The 20,760-nt window shown below is 39.4% G+C and overlaps 1 protein-coding gene across 1 annotated transcript in view; it reads left to right on the top strand.

The window, feature by feature from the left end:
• LOC126252008 (vacuolar protein sorting-associated protein 8 homolog) overlaps positions 1 to 20,760 on the top strand; it is a 208,484-nt gene that overhangs the window by 124,377 nt on the left and 63,347 nt on the right. Inside the window, exons 15-16 of the mRNA XM_049952792.1 lie at positions 4,462 to 4,706; positions 15,645 to 15,825. Of these exons, the coding sequence (XP_049808749.1) occupies positions 4,462 to 4,706; positions 15,645 to 15,825 (426 nt within the window). The remainder of the gene's footprint in view (positions 1 to 4,461; positions 4,707 to 15,644; positions 15,826 to 20,760) is intronic.

Here is a 20,760-nt window from a genome sequence, read left to right as displayed (position 1 = left end):
AACGACTTCTGATGCAGTACGCCGCTAAGACAATTTCTCCCTGCCACTATTACAGAACTGTCGCCCAGGGTCAGGTAACAGTGTAGGAGAACAAAGGTTCTACAACACTCCAATGAACTAGTTATAAAGTTTCACTAATGAGTTAAAAAAGCTTATTTATTGTATTGACTTGTCGAATAATGAAGTCTGCAATGCTGCATGTAATAAAACACAAAAAAAGGCCCTTGATGGCTAAGTGCAAATAATCATAGGTAAACTTCACAGTCCACAGCAAATGCAATTTGCAACAACTTTGTATTCACTTCTAAGAGTTCACTAAATGATGTTCCCTGTCTAAGTCAGCCCTGGACAATGATCTCTAACCAAGTAGGTGAGAGCAGCTCTTCTACCTTCCAAATAGGCTTCTATCCATTGTCGTCCATTCGTTGGTGGATTGTACTCAACCAGCAGTTGGCCGAGGTGAAGTCGATATCTTCATCCTCAACGCCGCCTGTGGCACTGGTGGAACTTGCGCAAGTCTGTGTGGCACTGTCAGCAGTTTGCATCTTTGCGCGCGTCGTGCTTTTGCCCTGGCTGCGTTTTGTGCATGCATACGACACAGCAGATAGATCTCCATAGGAGCTCAAATTGCTCCATTTTTCTCATTTTGGTCATTTTATGATATATACGTGGAACTTGCTCATACAATTTCAATAGTAGATCTATTATTTATCTACAAAATTTCTCTTGTAGCTTCAGCCACTAGAGTTTGTTGAGTGTTTCCGTTATGCTGTTGTTCTTATTAAATGAAACGACAATGAAACATCCCACTACTCATTGCAACTTTTCTGTCTCTTCTATTAATGCAACCTGATAAAGGGACCTGGACTGAAGAGCACACTGAAGAATCAGTCACATAAATGTTTTGAAAGCCACTGTTTTGCTGGGTAATTTGCAGTTCTTGAATATTCTTCCAATGACTGATTGGCATCTGCATTTCCTCCAGCTAGTTTTATATGCTCATTCCACTTTAGGCCGCTCCATACAACTATGCCTAGATAGTTTGTGATTGCTAGTCTTTCCAGTGATTTGTTGCCAACAATGTAATCAAATAATAATCAAATTATTTACCTGTTTATGTGCAGTACATTATGTTTTCATTTTCATGGTCAACTACACTAATTATCCATCCTTTGCAGTTCTTCCTATATTTTAGCACAGTCTTTGTTGTGTTGCAGCCTTGCTGTAAACCACAACATTGTCTGTGAAAGACCTCATGGAGCTTCTAATTTTATCTATTAGATTATTTATATATCTAAAAACAAAGATGATGTGACTTACCAAACGAAAGTGCTGGCACGTCGATAGACACACAAACAAACACAAACATACACACAAAATTCAATCTTTCACAACAAACTGTTGCCTCATCAGGAAGGAGGGAAGGAGAGGGAAAGACGAAAGGATGTGGGTTTTAAGGGAGAGGGTAAGGAGTCATTCCAATCCCGGGAGCGGGAAGACTTACCTTAGGGGGGGAAAAAAAGACAGGTATACACTTGTATATGTGCGGATGGATATATGTGTGTGTGTGTGTGTGTGTGTGTGTGTGTGTGTGTGTGTGTTCATGATGAATTCATTTTAATACTTTGAAGATCATGCCTTATGAGAAGAGACTAATGACGCATTATTTTCTCCCACTTAAAAGTCCCACAAAATGAAAAAGGGGGGTAAAGTAAGAGAAATTAGAACTTACACAGTAGCTATCCAATAGTTGTTCTTGGTGGTGGTGGTGGTGGTGGTGGTATTGTAATGTCATAAGTGCCTAAACCATTGTTTTTCCAGTACACCTCTCATGAGAAGAATAGGACAGAGAGGGGAGATGGTAAAATGGAATGATAGTGACATACAGTGTAATCTTTGCCTTTCACTTTGTCATTCCTTGAAGAGTTTGTGTGACAATGAAGAAAGTGGAACAAGAAATCTTCTAATATTTGTAACTTAGACATCGCATTTATTATATGTGTCAAGTTAAATCAATGATCTTTCTGGCTTTCTTAGTGAAAGTGATGATTAGGAAGCTTTTGGGTTTTGTAGCTGAGCACATTGTTATTTTTCTTGCATGATATTTTTAAAACTTCACTATTTGTCCTTATCAGGTGTGAAATGCTCATTTTCTGGACTCTAAGCAAGTTGTGAATAGGACACACTGCATGAATTACTGGCATTTGTTTGGCTGACAAAGAATAAATTGGTCTAATGTTGTCACATTCCAAGTATGGTGAGTGGAGGAGACACGTGATCTTATCTGTTGTGCAGTTCCAGTTCTACCACCAGGCTGATATAACTTTTTTATACTGTTCATTGCCAAAATATTGATGTCATACTCTGTTTTTGTGAATGTAGGTATAATATGTTCATCCTGGCACCTCGTAATAAATGTTTACTTTCACAGTAGCGGTGTAGCTGTGAAGAGCATATATGTTACAAATTATCTCCTCCCCTCAAGTGAAATGATAATACTTCACGCTTTATTGGTGAAATAGATTATTTCTGAGTTTGCAGCTGGGACACAACACAAATAAGATGGTGTGTCTCCTCAAATCATCAGGCTTGGAACTGCTTCATTCTTTGAAGGTGTGAGGATGCAATTGCTAGAGTGGGCATGCAGCATGTCTGTTTTGCAGTTCAGTTGGAGCTCAAACAGTTACGAAGGGCGTTTGAAAAGTCCATGCAAAGTCCGAGAGATGGCATCACTGACACGTATCGAGGTCATTTTTAGTTGGTAGCATCTTTGGAAAGATGACACACAAAGTTCCAGCCATATTGGTCTATTTCTTTGTGTTTGGCATTTGCGTGAATCAGGGAAGTCAAGTGATTGTCAAAAATGGACGAATAAGAATTTTGTTTGGTGATTAAAGATTTCTTTATGAAAAGCAAAACTCCTCGGGAGACTAAAGAGAAGCTTGATAAATTTACGGTGACTCTGCATCTTCGATTAGAATAGTTTATAAGTGGTTTCAAAATTTTCGGAGTGGTCATATGGGCACAAGTGACGCTCTGTGGATGTTATGACTCCAGAAATCATTGATAAAATCCATGATATGGTGCTGGATGACAGAAGAGTTAAGGTGCATGAGATTGCTAGTGCTGCGGGCATCTCGAATGAACGGGTACATAATATTTTGCATAAACATTTGGACACGAGAAAGCTATCCGCAAGATGGGTTCAGCGATTGCTCACGCTTGACCAAAAACGGAATCGTGTGAAGTGTTGCAAGGATGGTTTGCAACTGTTCAGGAAGGATCCGCAGTACTTTGTGTCGTTTTGTCACTGTGGATGAAACATGCATGCATTACTATACTCCTGAGGCCAAAAAAACAATCTAAACAATGGGTTACCAAGGGCGAATCTGCACCAAAACAGGCGAAGACCAGTCCTTCAGCCGGAAAGGTTATGGCGACTGTCTTTTGGGATTCACAAGGGATAATCCTCATCGACGATCTGGGAAAGGGTAAAACTATTACAGGTGCATATTATTCATCGTAACTGGACCGTTTGAAAACCGAGCTACAAGAAAAACGCCAATGGGACACAAAAAAGTCCTTTTCTATCACGACAATGCACCAGCACACACATCAGCAGTTGTGGTCGCAAAATTAGTGGAAATAGGATTCCAACTCGTTTCACACCCCCCCTATTCTCCAGACTTGGCTCCCTTGGACTACTATTTGTTCCCCAACTTGAAGAAATGGATGGCGGGACAAAGATTTTATTCAAACAAGGAGGGAATTGCAGCAACTAATAGCTATTTTGCAGACTTGGACAATTCCTATTATTTGGAAGAGATCAAAAAATTAGAACAGTGTTGGACGAAGGGTATAAGTCTAAAAGGAGACTGTCAAAAAATAAAAAAAGGTTTGCCCCAAACACGTTAGTAGTTTTTATTTTTGCAAGGACTTTCCAAATGCCCCTCGTACCAATGAAGTGTGCACTCAATTTCTAGCAGAGGCAACTGGGGAAGGTCTCAGAATATAGTGGAAAGAAAATGACAGTATTAACTGGGATACAAACCCAGAAAAATGTGCCAGACAAGGACTAAAATCCTGATACCTGCTTTTTGTGACCAATGTATCTTCAGTTATGCTACTTGAGCATCTACCACCAACTTCTCTACATTTATTCAAAGCCTCTCCCACAATGCAGTGGGACCAGCAGTTCAGAAAGAACAGGTATACTGTTGTTATTAAGGATCGAATTCCTTTAGTCTCTGCGAGCAGTACATTTGGCAAACACTATCTGCTAAAGACTGGTGTAAGGGTCCAAGTCCTTGTCCAGCACGCATTAAAGTGGGGAATTTTTAATATTTTTCAGTTCGGATAGTTTTTTTTCCAGAGTCACTACCTGACTTATGTACATGTAATATTTAACATTTGGATAGCCATTAAAATTACATTTTAATAACAGGACTGATTGGGTTGCAGCCAAGCCAGGTCGGTTCTCTGTTCACATTCCTGGCACGTCAGCTGGCCCGGCCATGGTGTGGTCTGCTGCACGTGGAGCGGCAGCTCTTTGAACAGGTGGTTGAGTTCCTGACTGAAGGCAGTGGCTCACCAAGCACAGGCCACCATGAGGAGCGCCAACAGGCCCTGCTGGAGCTAATAAGAGCTGGCGGTCTGCAACATTATGACCAAGACCGCCTCCTCACTCTTGCTCACAAAGCATACTTGTAAGTATTGTGCCATTGTTCACAGGCATCCCTAACTGCTTATTCACATCACCCATGTACCCAGTTTCCTGGCAGATTAAAACTGTATGCCGGACCATCGCATTAATCTGGACATTCACTGTCCACAGATATGTTCCAGATTCAAATCCTGGTGCTACACAAAGTTTTAATCTGCCAAGAAGTCCCAAATCAGTGCACATTGTGCTGCAGAGTGAAAGATTCATTCTGGTAATTCACCTACATACGTCACTCACTGAATGTATTGTCTTCAATTTCCTAAAAGCAATGGAAAAAGTAAAGGTAACCACTCACAGTTTAGCAGAGGCATTAAGTGCTCAACAGTCACATTAACAAGATTGAGATCTTTTTTATGTTCCTGTTGACAGCTTATTATCAAAAGTACAAGATGAGGTGTAACTTTTATTGCTTCTGTTGTTTATATTCCATGCCAAATTTACCATTGTCCTTTTCCTAAAAAGAATGCTGTTAAATTATATGATTTTTAATGTACTGTCTTTATCAGTTTATCAGTTTGTATCTTACATTAATCTACATTCATAATGAATCAGCAAATTAGATCAGTACATCCGCTTTTTGAACAGCCCTCGTACATAATACCAAATATGTGTAAAAATAAAGAAATGAAAAAATAAGTACAAAAGTTATACTGAATGGCATTATTAACAGTGATAACAGTATAGCAGTCTCATGTAACATCCTTGGAAAAATATTCATCTACGTCTAAACCGTGCAATGTTATGAAAAGTATTTCCAGTACCACCATCATTTCCCGTCGTCCCTGTTGTGTCCATAAATGGTACTGGGAAGGGCAGCCAGCCAACATTAAATCTCTGTATGATCTCTATATTTTTGTGACTTTAGAGTTCTAATCATTTTGAGAGACATGGGAGGAAATATGTTTCCAGACTTCTTGGAACGTACTTTCTCAGAATTTTTGTGGGTAGCCTCTCCATGATCCTAGCGTCTTCCACTGGAGTTTAAATATGACAAACTGCCTATTGGCTTATTCTCGGGTTCTTTTGCCAATGTTTGATGATTTTTCTGATGTTTCACCATCACAAGTGGCTGGCTTGTCAAAGCTTCCCTCTCATTTGCTGGTGGCGGACAGGAGTCGAGCTCACAGCGGCAGATTATATGTACCTGTTGCACCAATGTCTGAGGGGCATTTCGCTGGTTATCGTAGTGGTGCCCGCCTTGTTACCTGCAACGATTGTTTGCTGCAGCACTGGAATCAGGATCCGTTCATCTTGGTTCTTTCCTCTTCCTTGTTAAAGCTGTTACCATGTTTGTGGATATCTGTGGCTTCGCTGAACACATGTGCTTGGTAACTCTTCTCCACAGCAAGAACTTCCATGTCGGCAAATTCTGTTATGTGGTCGGTGTCTTACAGTGTGTGCTCTATCATGTCCAATTTCTCCACCCATCCCAGCCTGCATTACTGACTATGTTTGATGATAGATCATCCAATCACTTCAACATAGACTTTCCTACAAGTTCAGGGTATGTGGTATATTCCCGACATTGTTAGCGAGTCCTGTTTGTCCTTTGCTGATCTGAGATACTCTTTGATCATTTTGATCAATTTTTAAATAGTCTTTACGCCATGTGGTAATCCGTGCAGTCAACATGGTAAGGCTTTTTTTATGTGCAGATCAGTGTGCAATTTGGAGGGAGGGGTGAGGGGGGTGATTTCCATCCCCCCCTCCCCCTTTCTGATTTTAAATTACCTATCAGATCCAAGGATGTTTATTTTCCACTCACTGGGTACATAAAACTTAACATTTAATTTAAATTTGTGGACCCGTAAACAGAAAATATTGACACATTATTACTGTTAACATGTTTGCTCATTAATTTTGGAAAAAGCCTAATGTCCTTAAGCACCTCAAATCATTTCAAACTGAATTGTTATTTTCATGCTGTCATTGTTGATTTCATGTAAGGTCCACCATTCATTACATGTGCGCTTGCAAGACAAGTAGTGTGGCAGCCATACCACAGAGGTGCCTGAGCAGCAGAGCTGAAATTCACCCACGGGTCCCGGCACAAGGCGAGCAACCGCAGTACCTGCAGCCACATTTAAATTAGACCAGATTTTGGCAACAGTGCAGCATGGACGAATATGTACTGGACAGAAGCACAAAGCAGTCCAAACTGAGCAACAGTACCCAGCAGATGGGATTCGGCAGTCTGGCCTTGCTAGTCGTGGACCACATGGGTCAAGCTTAACACAGCTTCCCCAGTATCACGAATGCAAAATTAATTGGTTCTGTTCGGTTGTTCTCTCACAACCGCAAAAGATACGGCGATCTCCGCAAGTTCCCGCTTCAGTAGCTTTGTTAGTGAGTTGAGTGTGTGCAGGCCTGTGAGAACTATGGAATTTCAACCTGTAAGAACTATGGAATTTCAGCATGGCTTTTTAGCAAAGCAAAATTTCACCATTCCTTAACAACAGTGCATTACTAGATATATGTGCAAACATATACTAACAGTGGTGCTAAAGGAGATAAAACAGACGGTGGATCTGAAAAAAAAGGTGGTGGTGGTGGTGGTGGTGGTGGTGGTGGTGATGATGCCAACAGAAAGAAGTAGTCAATCATTGGGGACTGAAAACTGTGAGAAGTGCGAAGGTAGGGATGGGAGTAACAGTAGGCTTGAAATTGTAGTAGGAAATTGTGTAGCATTATGCATTTTCAAAAGTAACAAAAGATTAAGCTGTGTGGCTATTTGTAAATGACTAAAACTTGGCAATATTCACAGTGTGTTCTGAAGTTTGTGAACTTACGGTGGAAAGCATGGAATGTTTGCATATAGAAAATGCATTTTTAGTTGGTGTTTCTGCTGATAATACAAAAGAACTAAATGATAAAATTTGTGATCATGCAAAGTGCAAATGAGGATAATTGTAAAAGAGTTGGAGGAAATGCACACATTCAAAGAAGTATTAATTAAAGAATCTTCTTGTGATGAATGTAATAAATTTAAGATATTTAGGAAGAATTGTTTCCAGTCTTTGCTAGACAATATAAAAAAACTGCTTTGAAGACTTGGATTTCTTTTCATTTGCAGCCATTTTAAATTCAGAGGCATAGCCGTGAGACGAATATGAACGTGTGTTTTATGGTGACATGTCAATTCCTCACTTATGTAAGAAGGTAGATTTTAAATTAAGTGAAAGCACATGTGCTTCACTAGTCAAAGATTTTCGAATTTATAAAGAAAATCCTCAATACATGCCCACTTCTGTGAAAAGAACTTGTGAAAGCAATTGAAATTATATCTACATTTACCGTTGAATGTGAACGTGGATTTAGTGCCATGAATCTAACACTGACTGATCAGAGAAATCAGTTACAAATTCTGGCATTTTCAAGTCTATTTTTCATTTCAATAAATGAACTTCCACTGCACTGCTTGTATGCAGAAAAATTTGGAACAAGATGGATCGTCTCAGCATCACAGCGTCTTTGACACGCCAACTGCCAAACCCTAGAATCCTCAGGACCAGTCTCATTCTGTGTTTTAACTGTGCAAACAATATCTGTATAAAATAAAAAACTTATGAACGCTAACTAAACTTCACATAATCACTAAGAATACCCCTTACATGCTGTGCAGTTTCAGAAATAACCACTGAAATGCTTTATTTTGAGACGCGAAACAAATAGCTCAAACTAGTATATGAATCGCCAGATGCAGGTAATGGAATGTTATTGCCACTTGCATCTCTACAGAAATTGGATTTCGTGTAACAGTATCTTCCGTAGAGATACATATTTCTGTTTCATAACCAAAAATTCAAAATCTTGCTGTGACGTTCTTGTGGAATTTTCAAACAAAAAATCGCCGTCATTTTGAATATCTCGCGGTAAAGTACCTCTGTTGTTTAGATACTTTTTTAGCCATAGTTGCCTTTGTGAGTTCTTTCTTTATTGCCTTTTTTATCACAATAAACACAGTGCAAACTGCACTACTTTATGCTGAAATGGCTGAATGGATTTGGGTGAAATTTGGAGTGGAGATGAGTCTACCCTAAATTAGCACCTAGGCTCTATATATTTAATATAAATAGTGTATCACAGTACACATACATGTAAAATACAACATGAAAACATTGATACCATATATCTCAAAAAGTTATTGACTGATTTACTTCAAATGTTTCATGATAGTGTAGTGAACATTTAGATGGACACAGGGTATATCTTTTTGTATGGGAAGGTGATTTTACACACACACACACACACGCACGCACGCACGCGCACACACACACACACACACACACACACACACACACACACACACACACACACACACAGAGAGAGAGAGAGAGAGAGAGAGAGAGAGAGAGAGGGGGGGGGGTGAAGCACAGAGAGAGAGAGAGGGGAAGAGTTGGATGAGGACAAAGGCATAGGCTACACATTTTAAATTGTATATAATACAGAGAGTCTCGAGAGAATTTTGGAAGTGGCATATACATGTGGATAGTAAGTCTTAGCATTAGCATTTATTCATAAATAACTTTTTAATTATGGGTAACAGTGTGGGACAAATCTAGCAATTGACTATACTAACACACGAGGACATTCCCTTTCCTCCCCCACTTCCCCCCCAAAATTGCCTATTGTTGTAGATTCCTCTGTATCTCTGCTGAGAGAGAAGACACATTGATTAACCAATTCATGTTTCAAATAATACAATAATGTACATCTGCCAGACATTCCATCTAAAAAAACAAAATCACCTGTATCTCCCTCCATGCAGTTGGATCCTTTTACTTTTCCAGTGACCTACAGGGTATAAACTGCTTTTAGAAGGGGAGTAAGTTCTTTTAATAATCTACATAAAATGGTCCAAGTACATCGGCCAATCCATTTGCATTTCCTCAACTGAAAAATTTTAGTTGCTTTTCTGATCCACAATGATGAACTTCAATGTTTCATTTCAGTGTCCATGCGGTGACTGAAAGAATGAACCATATTATGATCTACAGTGAAATAGTTTCGGAAGACATAATTCAATATTTTGTGTCAGTGACCAAGGTGTGCTGCAGATTACCAACGAAATGCGGGAGTGCCACAACAACTGCTTATTATCAGTAAACGTCAGATTCACTAACCATAAATACAGACAGATATGTCATTCTTCAATGTTGCCCGGGTTGTGCATACACAGTAAAGTCCACAAGTCATACTGAGTGGCAGAACAGAAGGGGCCGAGGATGATTGATGGTGCTTAAGGATGAAGGGCTTGAAGGACATAGAGCATCAGTAGGTGTTGGAGGCAATGGCTTGATGACAGTAACTGTTGGTGGGATGATGATGCTTCTGGGACATGGGGCGTTGGCAGATGTTGGGTGATGGTGGATGTCAGGGATGTAGCTAGATGACAATGCTTCTGGAACTTCGGGCCTCGGTGGATGGAGATGGTGATGGCTTGACAATGGCAGCCACTTGTGGGACGACATGCAGCAAGACGTGGCACCTGGGAGCAGCGGACTGTGGTCCTGCATATTGCTGGCAACAGGTGCTCACAGCAAGGGTGATGATTCCGATCACTGGGTTGCTGGTGTGACCAACGTGACACCCAGAGGGTGTACTGGCCACAGCATGGTCCAGCGGTGGCCTTAAAAACTCTCCAGCGGAGGGATATCAGAGTGGCATTGGGTGGGCATGAGACGTGGCGTAAGTAGTGTCCAGATTGCAGCACTCTACCATGATAGTCACGCTGCCTATCAGTGAGGCTGATAGTGCTGGACGCCATGGAGGAGGTGTTGAAACTATGACATAAATGGCCTGAGCTGTGCGAGGCTAGGCTTGTAAACAGATTGGTGAGTTATGTTGATGTGAACTGTTAATCACATCCTCCTGGGGAGCTGGCAACCTACAACACCTGCCTGGTAGTATAGTTCTAGGCTGATATAATATGTACTTTGAATTCTGTGCTATCTTCTGTTTCAGCATCAGTATGATCACTGAGCAACAGAGTAGATTATTTTGATCGGTGTACTGACTTTATGAAGACACAACTACCTAGGATTTTTCATCAGATTGGTTGGCAAAATGTTTTTCTTTTGAATTCATTTGTTTCTTGCATTGCTATCCTTATGCTCATTAGGCTTCATTCAGCTTTTGATTGTTAATAAGGCTTTGAATTCACTTAAATCTGTGATGAAACTGTCTATGCTTTTTCAGTGTTTTCTAATATGTTTGTTTGAACCACTACTTTAGTATTGTTCAAAAAATCATTACTTTTTCCAAATAAATGGAAAAACTTTCCTACATATGGAATAGGTAACCAATATTACATGTAGGTACAAATATAGTAACAAAATAGGTGAGAGCCAAGGGAGATGTGACTTTTGCTGGCAGTATATATAGATGATCTTTGGATGACTAGACGTTACATAAAATGTTCCAGGTTCAATTCTTATTTCTTTAATTTCATATTGTGATTAGTGTGGACTAAGTTATGCCAAACAATTAATGCCCATTGTCAAAGGAATACTTAAGTATGTTTCTTGGTATAAAAATGTTTCTTAAAATGGAATTTTATGAGCCCGTTCAATAGATTGGAACCAAAAATAGTTGAATGTGATATTTATCAGTTTGTCTTAACAATGATAGCAAAACATGGTGGTAGCAGACAGAAAGCACAGTGCAGGCCAGCCCTGAAGTCGGAGCAACTAGAACAAAAATGGCATGATGAACAAATCATAACAGATATTATCTGTGCCAAAAGCTACTGGAACTGGTTTTTTTTGTTGATCTCAGGACTTAGTAAAATCCAGTAAATCCTATCATATTAGTGATTTGGCAAAGGAAACTCTGGGACACTCTGAAAAGAACTCGTGGAAGTAATATTGTCCTACCTGTGTTAGCACTGTGGCTGCATGGCTTGCTCCTGATCTGTCTCTAATGCAGTTGATAACAACAAAACGATATCCAAGAACAATTTAAGATCCACCCTCACAGCTACACTTCCACCAATACCTCTCTCCCACATTCCAAAACTTCACAGAAGTTGTCCTGCATACCTTGCAGGACTCGTACTTCTGGAAGAAAGGGTATCACAAGACATGGCTTAGCTGCAGTCTGGTGAATGTTTTCCAGAATTAATTTTCATTCTGCAGTGTAGTGTGTGCCGATTTGAAACTTCCTATCATATTGCCTTCCTTGGCCTATTTTGTGTCCCAGGATGGGCCGTGCCATCTTTCCACTATGACTGGGCAGTTGCTCTACTGAGGCACTGCTGGTCTACTGATCGTTCTTCTTATTTTGCTACTCCTGTTGAGACATACTGTATTATAGAATTGAATATCCCACTAAACTGCTTTGGAACCAACCTGTTGAATGACCATATAAAGTTTCTCTTTTAAAAATATTTTGTTTGTGATGAGAAACAAACTGAAATTTTCTTTTGACACTGGGCAGTATTTATTTGGATTACTCCATCTACATATTTCAAAAACATAATTGCAGATATCTACTGAAACACCAGAGAAAATGCAGCTTGTAGCAATTGTCATGTAAGGAAAAAAATCTGAGTATTGGAGCTATTGTTTGTAAAAGTTCTAAAAGTCACTGTTATTTTCAAAATGAGTTTCATGGTGCTGTACAGAATATTAAAAATTCTTAATGTAGTGTAGATTTCGCACATATTGCTACTGCATCAATCTTTTCAATTCAGGGGATTATTTGTGTACATCTAAATGGTTCCTGTTGTGCTGCCACATAAGAAGACAGTCCATGTTTAGTACTGAGAACAATTTTCTATAGTCTTGTTGGGTCTGAACACTGAATATTTTGTGACTTTTCAGAACTGTCTGCATATTTCAAGTGCCTCAATGACACTGAGTTTCACATCTATGGGTGATTAGTGACTTATCAAGATGGCAGTGTTTTATTTCATTTTTTACATAAAATAAATAGCTCAGTTATCACTTCATAACATTTTCAAATGTACAAATTGACTGTGTAGCAAGCTGTGCCAGGCATTTGATTACTGCGGTTCATGAAGAAAATATCATCTTCTGTTAGGAATGTAATTATACAACAGGTGGTGATAGCTTTTTATTATCAAATGCAGAACTCCACTAGAGTACAAACTCAAAGATGGTACACCCTCTTGAAATGGAGGTTTGAGAATAGATTCCTTTCCCATTCTTGGAAAGAAAAACACAAATGAAATGCTTGGTGAGCTGGATGACTTGTATGAAAACAGCATCCCCAATTATTACTCTGTGGCTTAATGGAATAGCCATTTCCAGTGTGGCAAAGTTATTGGATGATGAGGAGAAAAGCATTAATTCATATCGTAATGAGGAACTAGTAACTCAAAAGCAAATACAGTGGTCATTTGCAAGCTTCTAGATGTGATAGAGTTAGTAGTTTCTCATGCCTGAACAAAAATTACACCACAATAAGTGACAACATAAAAAGGTTATGGCTTGGCCAGTGTGATGACCTTTTTTGAACATCTGATCACCATGGATGCATGCTGTATTAATTGTTGTGACAATTCTAAGCAGCCGAGCAAGCAACGGGAGCACTCAACATCACTGCTGCCAAAGAAAGGGAAACAAACATAATTTCCGAAAGTCTCTTTAGTGTCCTTTAGAACTGCCATAGTGCATTGTTGGCAGATTATCTCTGTAGGGGTCAATTAATAGAAAATAATGGGTTGCATATTGATACAAAGGGTCAGACCCAAGCAGCACTGGATGTTGTCCAAATAAGTTCACTGCAAAATGTGTCAGCAAGTTCTTCACTTCAGGCAGCTACTCTGGACTATGAAATTTTTCCCATCCTCTTTATTCACACACTATGACTTCTACTTTCCTCACATGAGGAACCAGCAGCAGGATATGAATTTTGAACATTACAAGAAGTGATACATAGTAGTAGTCTGGGATCCATTTCTGTCAGTCCTAGAAATTGTAAAATGTCAAGTTGCACAATGGCGTGGAGTGTGTATTAAACTGTAGTACACCCTGCAGTTGGGTAGTTAAATTAGTTCAAAGGTCAGAGGAAGTCAAGTGTGTACTGTATATCAGTTGGGACATGGGTAACAGGAGCACTACAGTGATCATATCAACTTTTGAGTTCAGTCTTGCCTTTACTAATTGTGGATACCACATTAACAGTTATAAATATCGTCTAATGGGAGAGTGCAATAGAGATTATCTTAATTTTTCCTTCTGCTTGCACTTAACAGAAATGCATATAACGTAGAGATGTTTACCTCATTATTCCACTAAATCATTGTGTGCATAATGTTGTGACATTGCAAGCAGTTGACTAATTGAAACTTCCTGGCAGATTAAAACTGTGTGCCCGACCGAGACTTGAACTCGGGACCTTTGCCTTTCGCAGGCAAGTGTTCTACCATCTGAGCTACCGAAGCACGACTCACGCCCGGTACTCACAGCTTTACTTCTGCCAGTATCTCGTCTCCTACCTTCCAAACTTTACAGAAGCTCTCCTGCGGCCTTGCAGAACTAGCACTCCTGAAAGAAAGGATACTGCGGAGACATGGCTTAGCCACAGCCTGGGGGATGTTTCCAGAATTAGATTTTCACTCTGCAGCGGAGTGTGCGCTGATATGAAACTTCCTGGCAGATTAAAACTGTGTGCCCGACCGAGACTCGAACTCGGGACCTTTGCCTTTCGCGGGCAAGTGCTCTACCAACTGAACTACCGAAGCACGACTCACGCCCGGTACTCACAGCTTTACTTCTGCCAGTATCTCGTCTCCTACCTTCCAAACTTTACAGAAGCTCTCCTGCGAACCTTGCAGAACTAGCACTCCTGAAAGAAAGGATTCTGCGGAGAGCAGGAGAGCTTCTGTAAAGTTTGGAAGGTAGGAGACGAGATACTGGCAGAAGTAAAGCTGTGAGTACCGGGCGTGAGTCGTGCTTCGGTAGCTCAGATGGTAGAGCACTTGCCCGCGAAAGGCAAAGGTCCCAAGTTCGAGTCTTGGTCGGGCACACAGTTTTAATCTGCCAGGAAGTTTCATATCAGCGCACACTCCGCTGCAGAGTGAAAATCTCATTCTAGTTGACTAATTGTTTCATAAACATAAAAACTGAATAAATTTGTTTAAAAATTACAATATTTTATAATTATTGACATTTGTGTCTGCATTTGATTAGACATAATTCCACTTGCATAACCATTAATGGGTGGACAAACAATAATCAAAATAGGAGCAAGAAAGAAGTGAAACAGAAACTTAAAAATTTTGAAATCTTGGAATAGGAATATGGTGGTTGTGATGTATGACAGTTAATGTGGAGATGTGTTAGGAAGTAACAAAAATATATTGAAGTTGATGACTAGATAGCAGTAACCAAAGCCTGCTGATTAGCATCAACAAGAGGAATTTGCATTAATATTTGAGCATTTTGAATCAATGACGTAAGAGTAAAAAGCAGTAGCAATGTCAGTTTACCACACAGAGTTCTATCTTTAACTAAACAGAAACCAGATATACTAACAGACATAATTCAAATAGCGTGGTAGAGGTCGTTGAATTCATGTTCGTTTTATTTCATTCCTGAGCATGTTGTGAGGTTTGTGTTATATCATAGTATTTATTGTTTTGTATTTTCGTTATGCAGGTGTCTTATGCTTTTAATTACTCATTCAAGAACAATATATCTATCACTTTTATGCCATTCTGCATGTCCATTTAAGCGTCACTGTGTCAGTTGCTCAGGTAGCTGTTGTACATTCTTTCTTCAGCTCATAGACATCACCTTTTCTTAATGAACTGTAGTATATAGTTTAACAGGTTCCACTTAATTTTCTCCTTGTGAAAAATCTTTTTTTCTGACTTGATTTAAGTAGACATACGTAATTTCTGAAGTGCCTGTGATGTCAGTTTGATGACTAACATAATTTATTGTATTGTCAGCTACCGTGTATGTGAGCTATTGTATGAACAAAGACATGAATACGACAAGATTCTGCAGTGTTACCTATGGGACCCACTCCGTAAACCGCAGGTGTTTTCATATTTGCGCAATATTCTTTTGTTGTACAATAACACTGCTGAAAGGAGTAAAGTAGAAGCCCAGGTGGTGGATAATATAAAGGTGAGACCTATTTAATTTTCCCTTGAACTATATTTCAGTTTTTTGGACCAGAGTTATCAATGCACAAATTCAACAATATAGCTGTAAACAATATTTTTGAGAAGTTCCAAAAACTTAAGATGAAAATTGTTTTTAAATTTGTGTGTGGCAGCCCACTACATTTTTCTCTCTGTTGCTTGTTATAAACACTTCCCCCATTGCCATAAATATTGTTAATATTAATTTATGGTGTTCATTTTATTGTGATTATGAGAATAGTCTGGCTAGGTGGCAATGTATCTTTGACTGAGTTAACTACGTGATCGTTCTTAGTGTTTCTCTGTCGTCTGACATGGAGATACAAGCAATGTTAGTCCATTCTCATTTCTTTAACTTAACTCAGCTACAAAGGCACTGGGATAACCAATTGCAAATTTTCCACCTTTACTTCCCTTTAGTAACTTTTTTTTTTCATCCATCTTCTGACTGGTTTGAAGCAGCCCGCCACAAATTTCTCTTATTTGCCAACCTCTTCATCTCAGAGTAGCACTTGCAACCTAGCACTTGCAACCTAGCACTTGCAACCTAGCACTTGCAACCTAGCACTTGCAACCTAGCACTTGCAACCTATGTCCTCAATTATTTGCTGGATGTATTCCAGTAGCTGTCTTCCTCTATAGCTTGTGCCCTCTACAGCTCCCTCTAGTATTGTGGAAGTCATTCCCTAATGTCATAACAGATGTCCTATCACCCTGTCCCTTGTCCTTGTTGTCTTTTCCACATATTCCTTTCATCTCTGGTTCTGCACAGAACCTCCTTATTCCTTACCTTATCAGTCAACCTAATTTTTAACATCATCTGTAGCACCACATCTCAAATACATAGATTGATTTCTTTCCTTGTTTTCCCATAGTCCATGTTTCACTACCTTATGGTGCTGTGCTCCAAACATTGTTTCTCAGAAACTTCTTCCTCAAATTAAGGTCTATGTTTTATACTAGTAGACTCCTCTTGGCCAGGAATGCCATTTTTGTCAGTGCTAGTTGGCTTTTGATGTACTCCTTGCCCTGCCCGACATTGTTTACTTTGATGCTCAGGTAGTAGAATTCCTTAACTTTATCTACTTTGTGACCATCAATCTTGATGTTAAGTTTCTCGCTGTTCTCATTTCTGCTACTTCTCATTGCTTTTGTCTTTCTTCGATTAACCCTCAATCCATAGTCTGTTCTCATTAGACTGTTCATTCCATTCAGCAGATAACATAAGTCTGCTTCACTTTCACTCAGGATAGCAATGTTATCAGTATATCGTATCACTGATATCCTTTCACCTTGAATTTTCTTTTATTTCCATCATTGATTCTTTGATGTACAGATTGAACAGTAGGGGTGAAAGACTAAATCCGTCTTACATCCTTTTTAATCCAAGCACTTCATTCTTGGCCGTCCACTCTGTACTCTGGTATATATTGTATATTTCCCATCTCTCCAGCTCTCCCTATAGCTTACCCATGTTTTTCTCAGAATTTCAAACACCTTGGACCATTCAACATTGTCAAATGTTTTTTCCAGGTTGACAGTGTTCTGAATGTCCCTCGGTTTTTCTTTAGTCTTGCTTCTATTATCAGCTGCAACATCAGAATTGCCTCTCTGGTGACTTTACCTTTCCTAAAGCCAAACTTATTGTCATCCAACATGTCTTAAATTTTCTTTTTCTGTTAAGCTGATTGTGTGATAATTCTTGCATTTGTCAGCTCTTGCAGTCTTCGGAATTGTGTGGCTGATTTTTTTTCTGAAAGTCACATGGTATGTTGCCAGACTTGTATGTTCTACACACCAATATCAATAGTCGTTTTGTTGCCACTTCCACCAACAATTTTAGAAATTCTTATGGAATGTTATCTGTTCCTTCTGCCTTATTCTATCTTAAGTCCTTCAAAGCTCTTTTAAATTCTGATTCTGATACTGGATCCCCTGTCTCTTCTAAGTCGTCTCCTGTTTCTTCTTCTATCACATCAGACAAATCTTCCCCCTCATAGAGGCTTTCAGTGTACTCTTTGCACCTGTCCCCCCTCTCCTTCTTAATGTTACCACACTTCCTTTTAGTGTCACCAAAGGATGTTTTTACTTTCCTATATGCTGAGTCAGTCATTCAACAAAAATGGTTCAAATGGCTCTGAGCACTATGCGACTTAACTTCTGAGGTCATCAGTCGCCTAGAACTTAGAACTAATTAAACCTAAGGACATCACACACATCCATGCCTGAGGCAGGATTCGAACCTGCGACCGTAGCGGTCGCTCGGTTCCAGACTGTAGCGCCTAGAACCGCACGGCCGCTCCGGCCGGAAGTCATTCGACAATCATTTCCTTTCCAATTTCTTCATGTTTTTCATGCAACCATTTTGTCTTAGCTTCCCTGCATTTTCTATGTATTTTATTCCTCAGTGACTTGTATTTCTGTGTTCCTAAATTTCCTTCACATCTTTGTACATCCTTCTTTCATCGATCAACAGAAGTATTTCTTCTGTTACCATGGTTTCTTCTATGTAGCTATATTTTTCTTTCCAGCTTTTGTGATGAACCTTTTTAGAGATGTCCATTCTTCTTCGACTGTACTGCCTCCTGAGCTATTCCTTATTGCTGTCTCTAAATCCTTAGAGAACTTCAGATGTATCTTGTCATCCTTAGTACTTCTGTATCCCACTTCTGTACGTATTGATTCTTCATGACTAATGTCTTAAACTTCAGCCTACTCTTCATCACTACTACATCATGATCTGAGTCTATATATGCTCTTGGGTATGCCTTACAATCCAGATTTCAGAATTTCTGTCTATTATGCAATCTAACTGAAATCTTCCCATATTACCCAACATTTTCCAAATATGTCTCCTCCCCTTGTGATTCTTAAGCAGAGTATTCGCTATTACTAGCTGAAATTTATTGCAGAAGTCTATTAGTCTTTGTCCTCTCACATTCCCTGTCCCAAGCCCATATTCTCCTGTAACCATTTCTTCTACTCCTTCTCCTACAACTACATTCCAGGCCTATGACTTTTAGATTTTCATCTCCCTTTCAACAGCCTCATATACTTTCTTTCGCTCTCCATCTAAAGCTTGCAACATTGGCATATATACCTAAACTATCGTTGTTGGTGTTGATTTGCTGTCAATTCTATGGACAGCCGTATCACTGAACTGTTCACAGTAATACACAATGTGCCCTACCTTCCTATTCATAGTGAATCCTACTCCCAATATGTCACTTACTGCTGCTGTTGATATTATCCTATATTCATCTGACCAGAAATCCTCATCCTATTTCCAATTCACTTCATTAGCCCGTACTATATTTCCATTGAGCCTGTGCACTTACCTTTTCAAATTTTCTGGCTTTCTTACCATGTTAAAGCTTCTGACATTCCAGGCCCCGCCTTGTAGAATGTTATCACTTCATTAGTTATTAATATTTTTTTTCCTGTCCTGGAGATCCAAATGGGGGACTATTCCAGAATCTTTTTCTAATGGAAAGATCATCATGACACTTTTCCATTTACAGGCCACATGACCTGTGGATACACATTATGTGTCTTTAATGCAGTAGTTCCCATTGCCTTCTGTATCCTCAGGCCATTGATCATTTCTGAGTCTTCTGCCTTTAGGGGCAGTTTCCCACTCTAGGGTTGAGACAGTGCCCAAACTCTCTGTCCACTCCTCCACCCTCTTTGACGAGGCTGTTGGCAGAATGAGGGAGACTTTTATGCCAGAAGTCTTCAGCCATCAATGCTAATTATTAATCAAGATTTAAGTTGTGGCTGGTTTCAAACACGGAACTGAGGATGTTTTGATTACTGATCAAAGATGCTACGCCTAGACCACAGACAACCTCTAATTAGCACAACGTAAGTCATAAGAACAAGTGGTGTGACAAGAAGAGAAAATAATGTGCTGCAAATGTCTAAACCTAATGTACATGGCAGAATGAACTCCATGATAGACCAGACCACCTTTTCAAACCAGCCTTATGCAGCTTTGTCAATAATGCCGACCTCATGCTTTCACATTTTAGCATTTACACTCAAATATTTTTAAATACTGAGTGTGGCTAAGTTCAATTGTTAGAAATTTTAATCATGTTATATTTTGTTAATATTGTCTTTCACTGCAATGAAGATTTGCATAAAGACATCATTCCACCAGGTTGTATTTTAAAACTGTGCTTCATTCAGCACTACTAGTTTCAGGCATGGCCCAGTTTAAAGTGAATGTTTGCATGAACAATACATCCAGTGTAGTGGTATGGCTTTTAGGTTGTAACTTTCTTTTTATTATGGTATGTTGTTATGTTTTAGATGCATTTGAAAGTGGACCATGCCCAAAACTAGTTCTGCTGAGTAAAGTACAGTTGTAAAATACAGCCCAGTGGGGTGATGTCTTTCCTCACATTTATAGTGGCTGTAGAGCCCACCCAGAAGAAAACGAACAAAGAAGGTTCTTTTTGCCTGTGTAAAACAGGAAATTCGTTTAAGAAATTTGTTAAACTTACAGAGAGACAGAAAGGCTGGCTCTAAATACCAATAGAAACACTCAAAATCAAAACTAATAATCCTAGCTTTTCAGAAATATATGTTCCGTCTGCAGGGAACAAAGAGGGATTTGTTGGGGAAAGATTGGAATGGAAGGGCAGGTCCCAGAAGTGGATGGCTATGAGAACCAGGATGTTTCACCTTTTTCCCATGTTTTCATGGCCATGATGGAATTCAGTGATTCTCCAACAGAAAGAGGTTCCTACTCAATGGTCTGAAGATGACCACAGTAGTGCTCGAAACCGGTCACCTTGATAAATAAATCGTGATCAAGACTGTTTTTAATAGTAAATAAATGGAATTTTTAATCTCGGAAGCAGTTTACACAGTCTTGGTACAAGTTCATTGACAGTATCTTTGTGATCTTGAT

Source organism: Schistocerca nitens, chromosome 4 (assembly GCF_023898315.1).
Source record: "Schistocerca nitens isolate TAMUIC-IGC-003100 chromosome 4, iqSchNite1.1, whole genome shotgun sequence".
Lineage (NCBI taxonomy): Eukaryota > Metazoa > Arthropoda > Insecta > Orthoptera > Acrididae > Schistocerca > Schistocerca nitens.
Note: the sequence above shows the minus strand (reverse complement) of the source record. Positions and strands in the feature narration are given on the sequence as shown.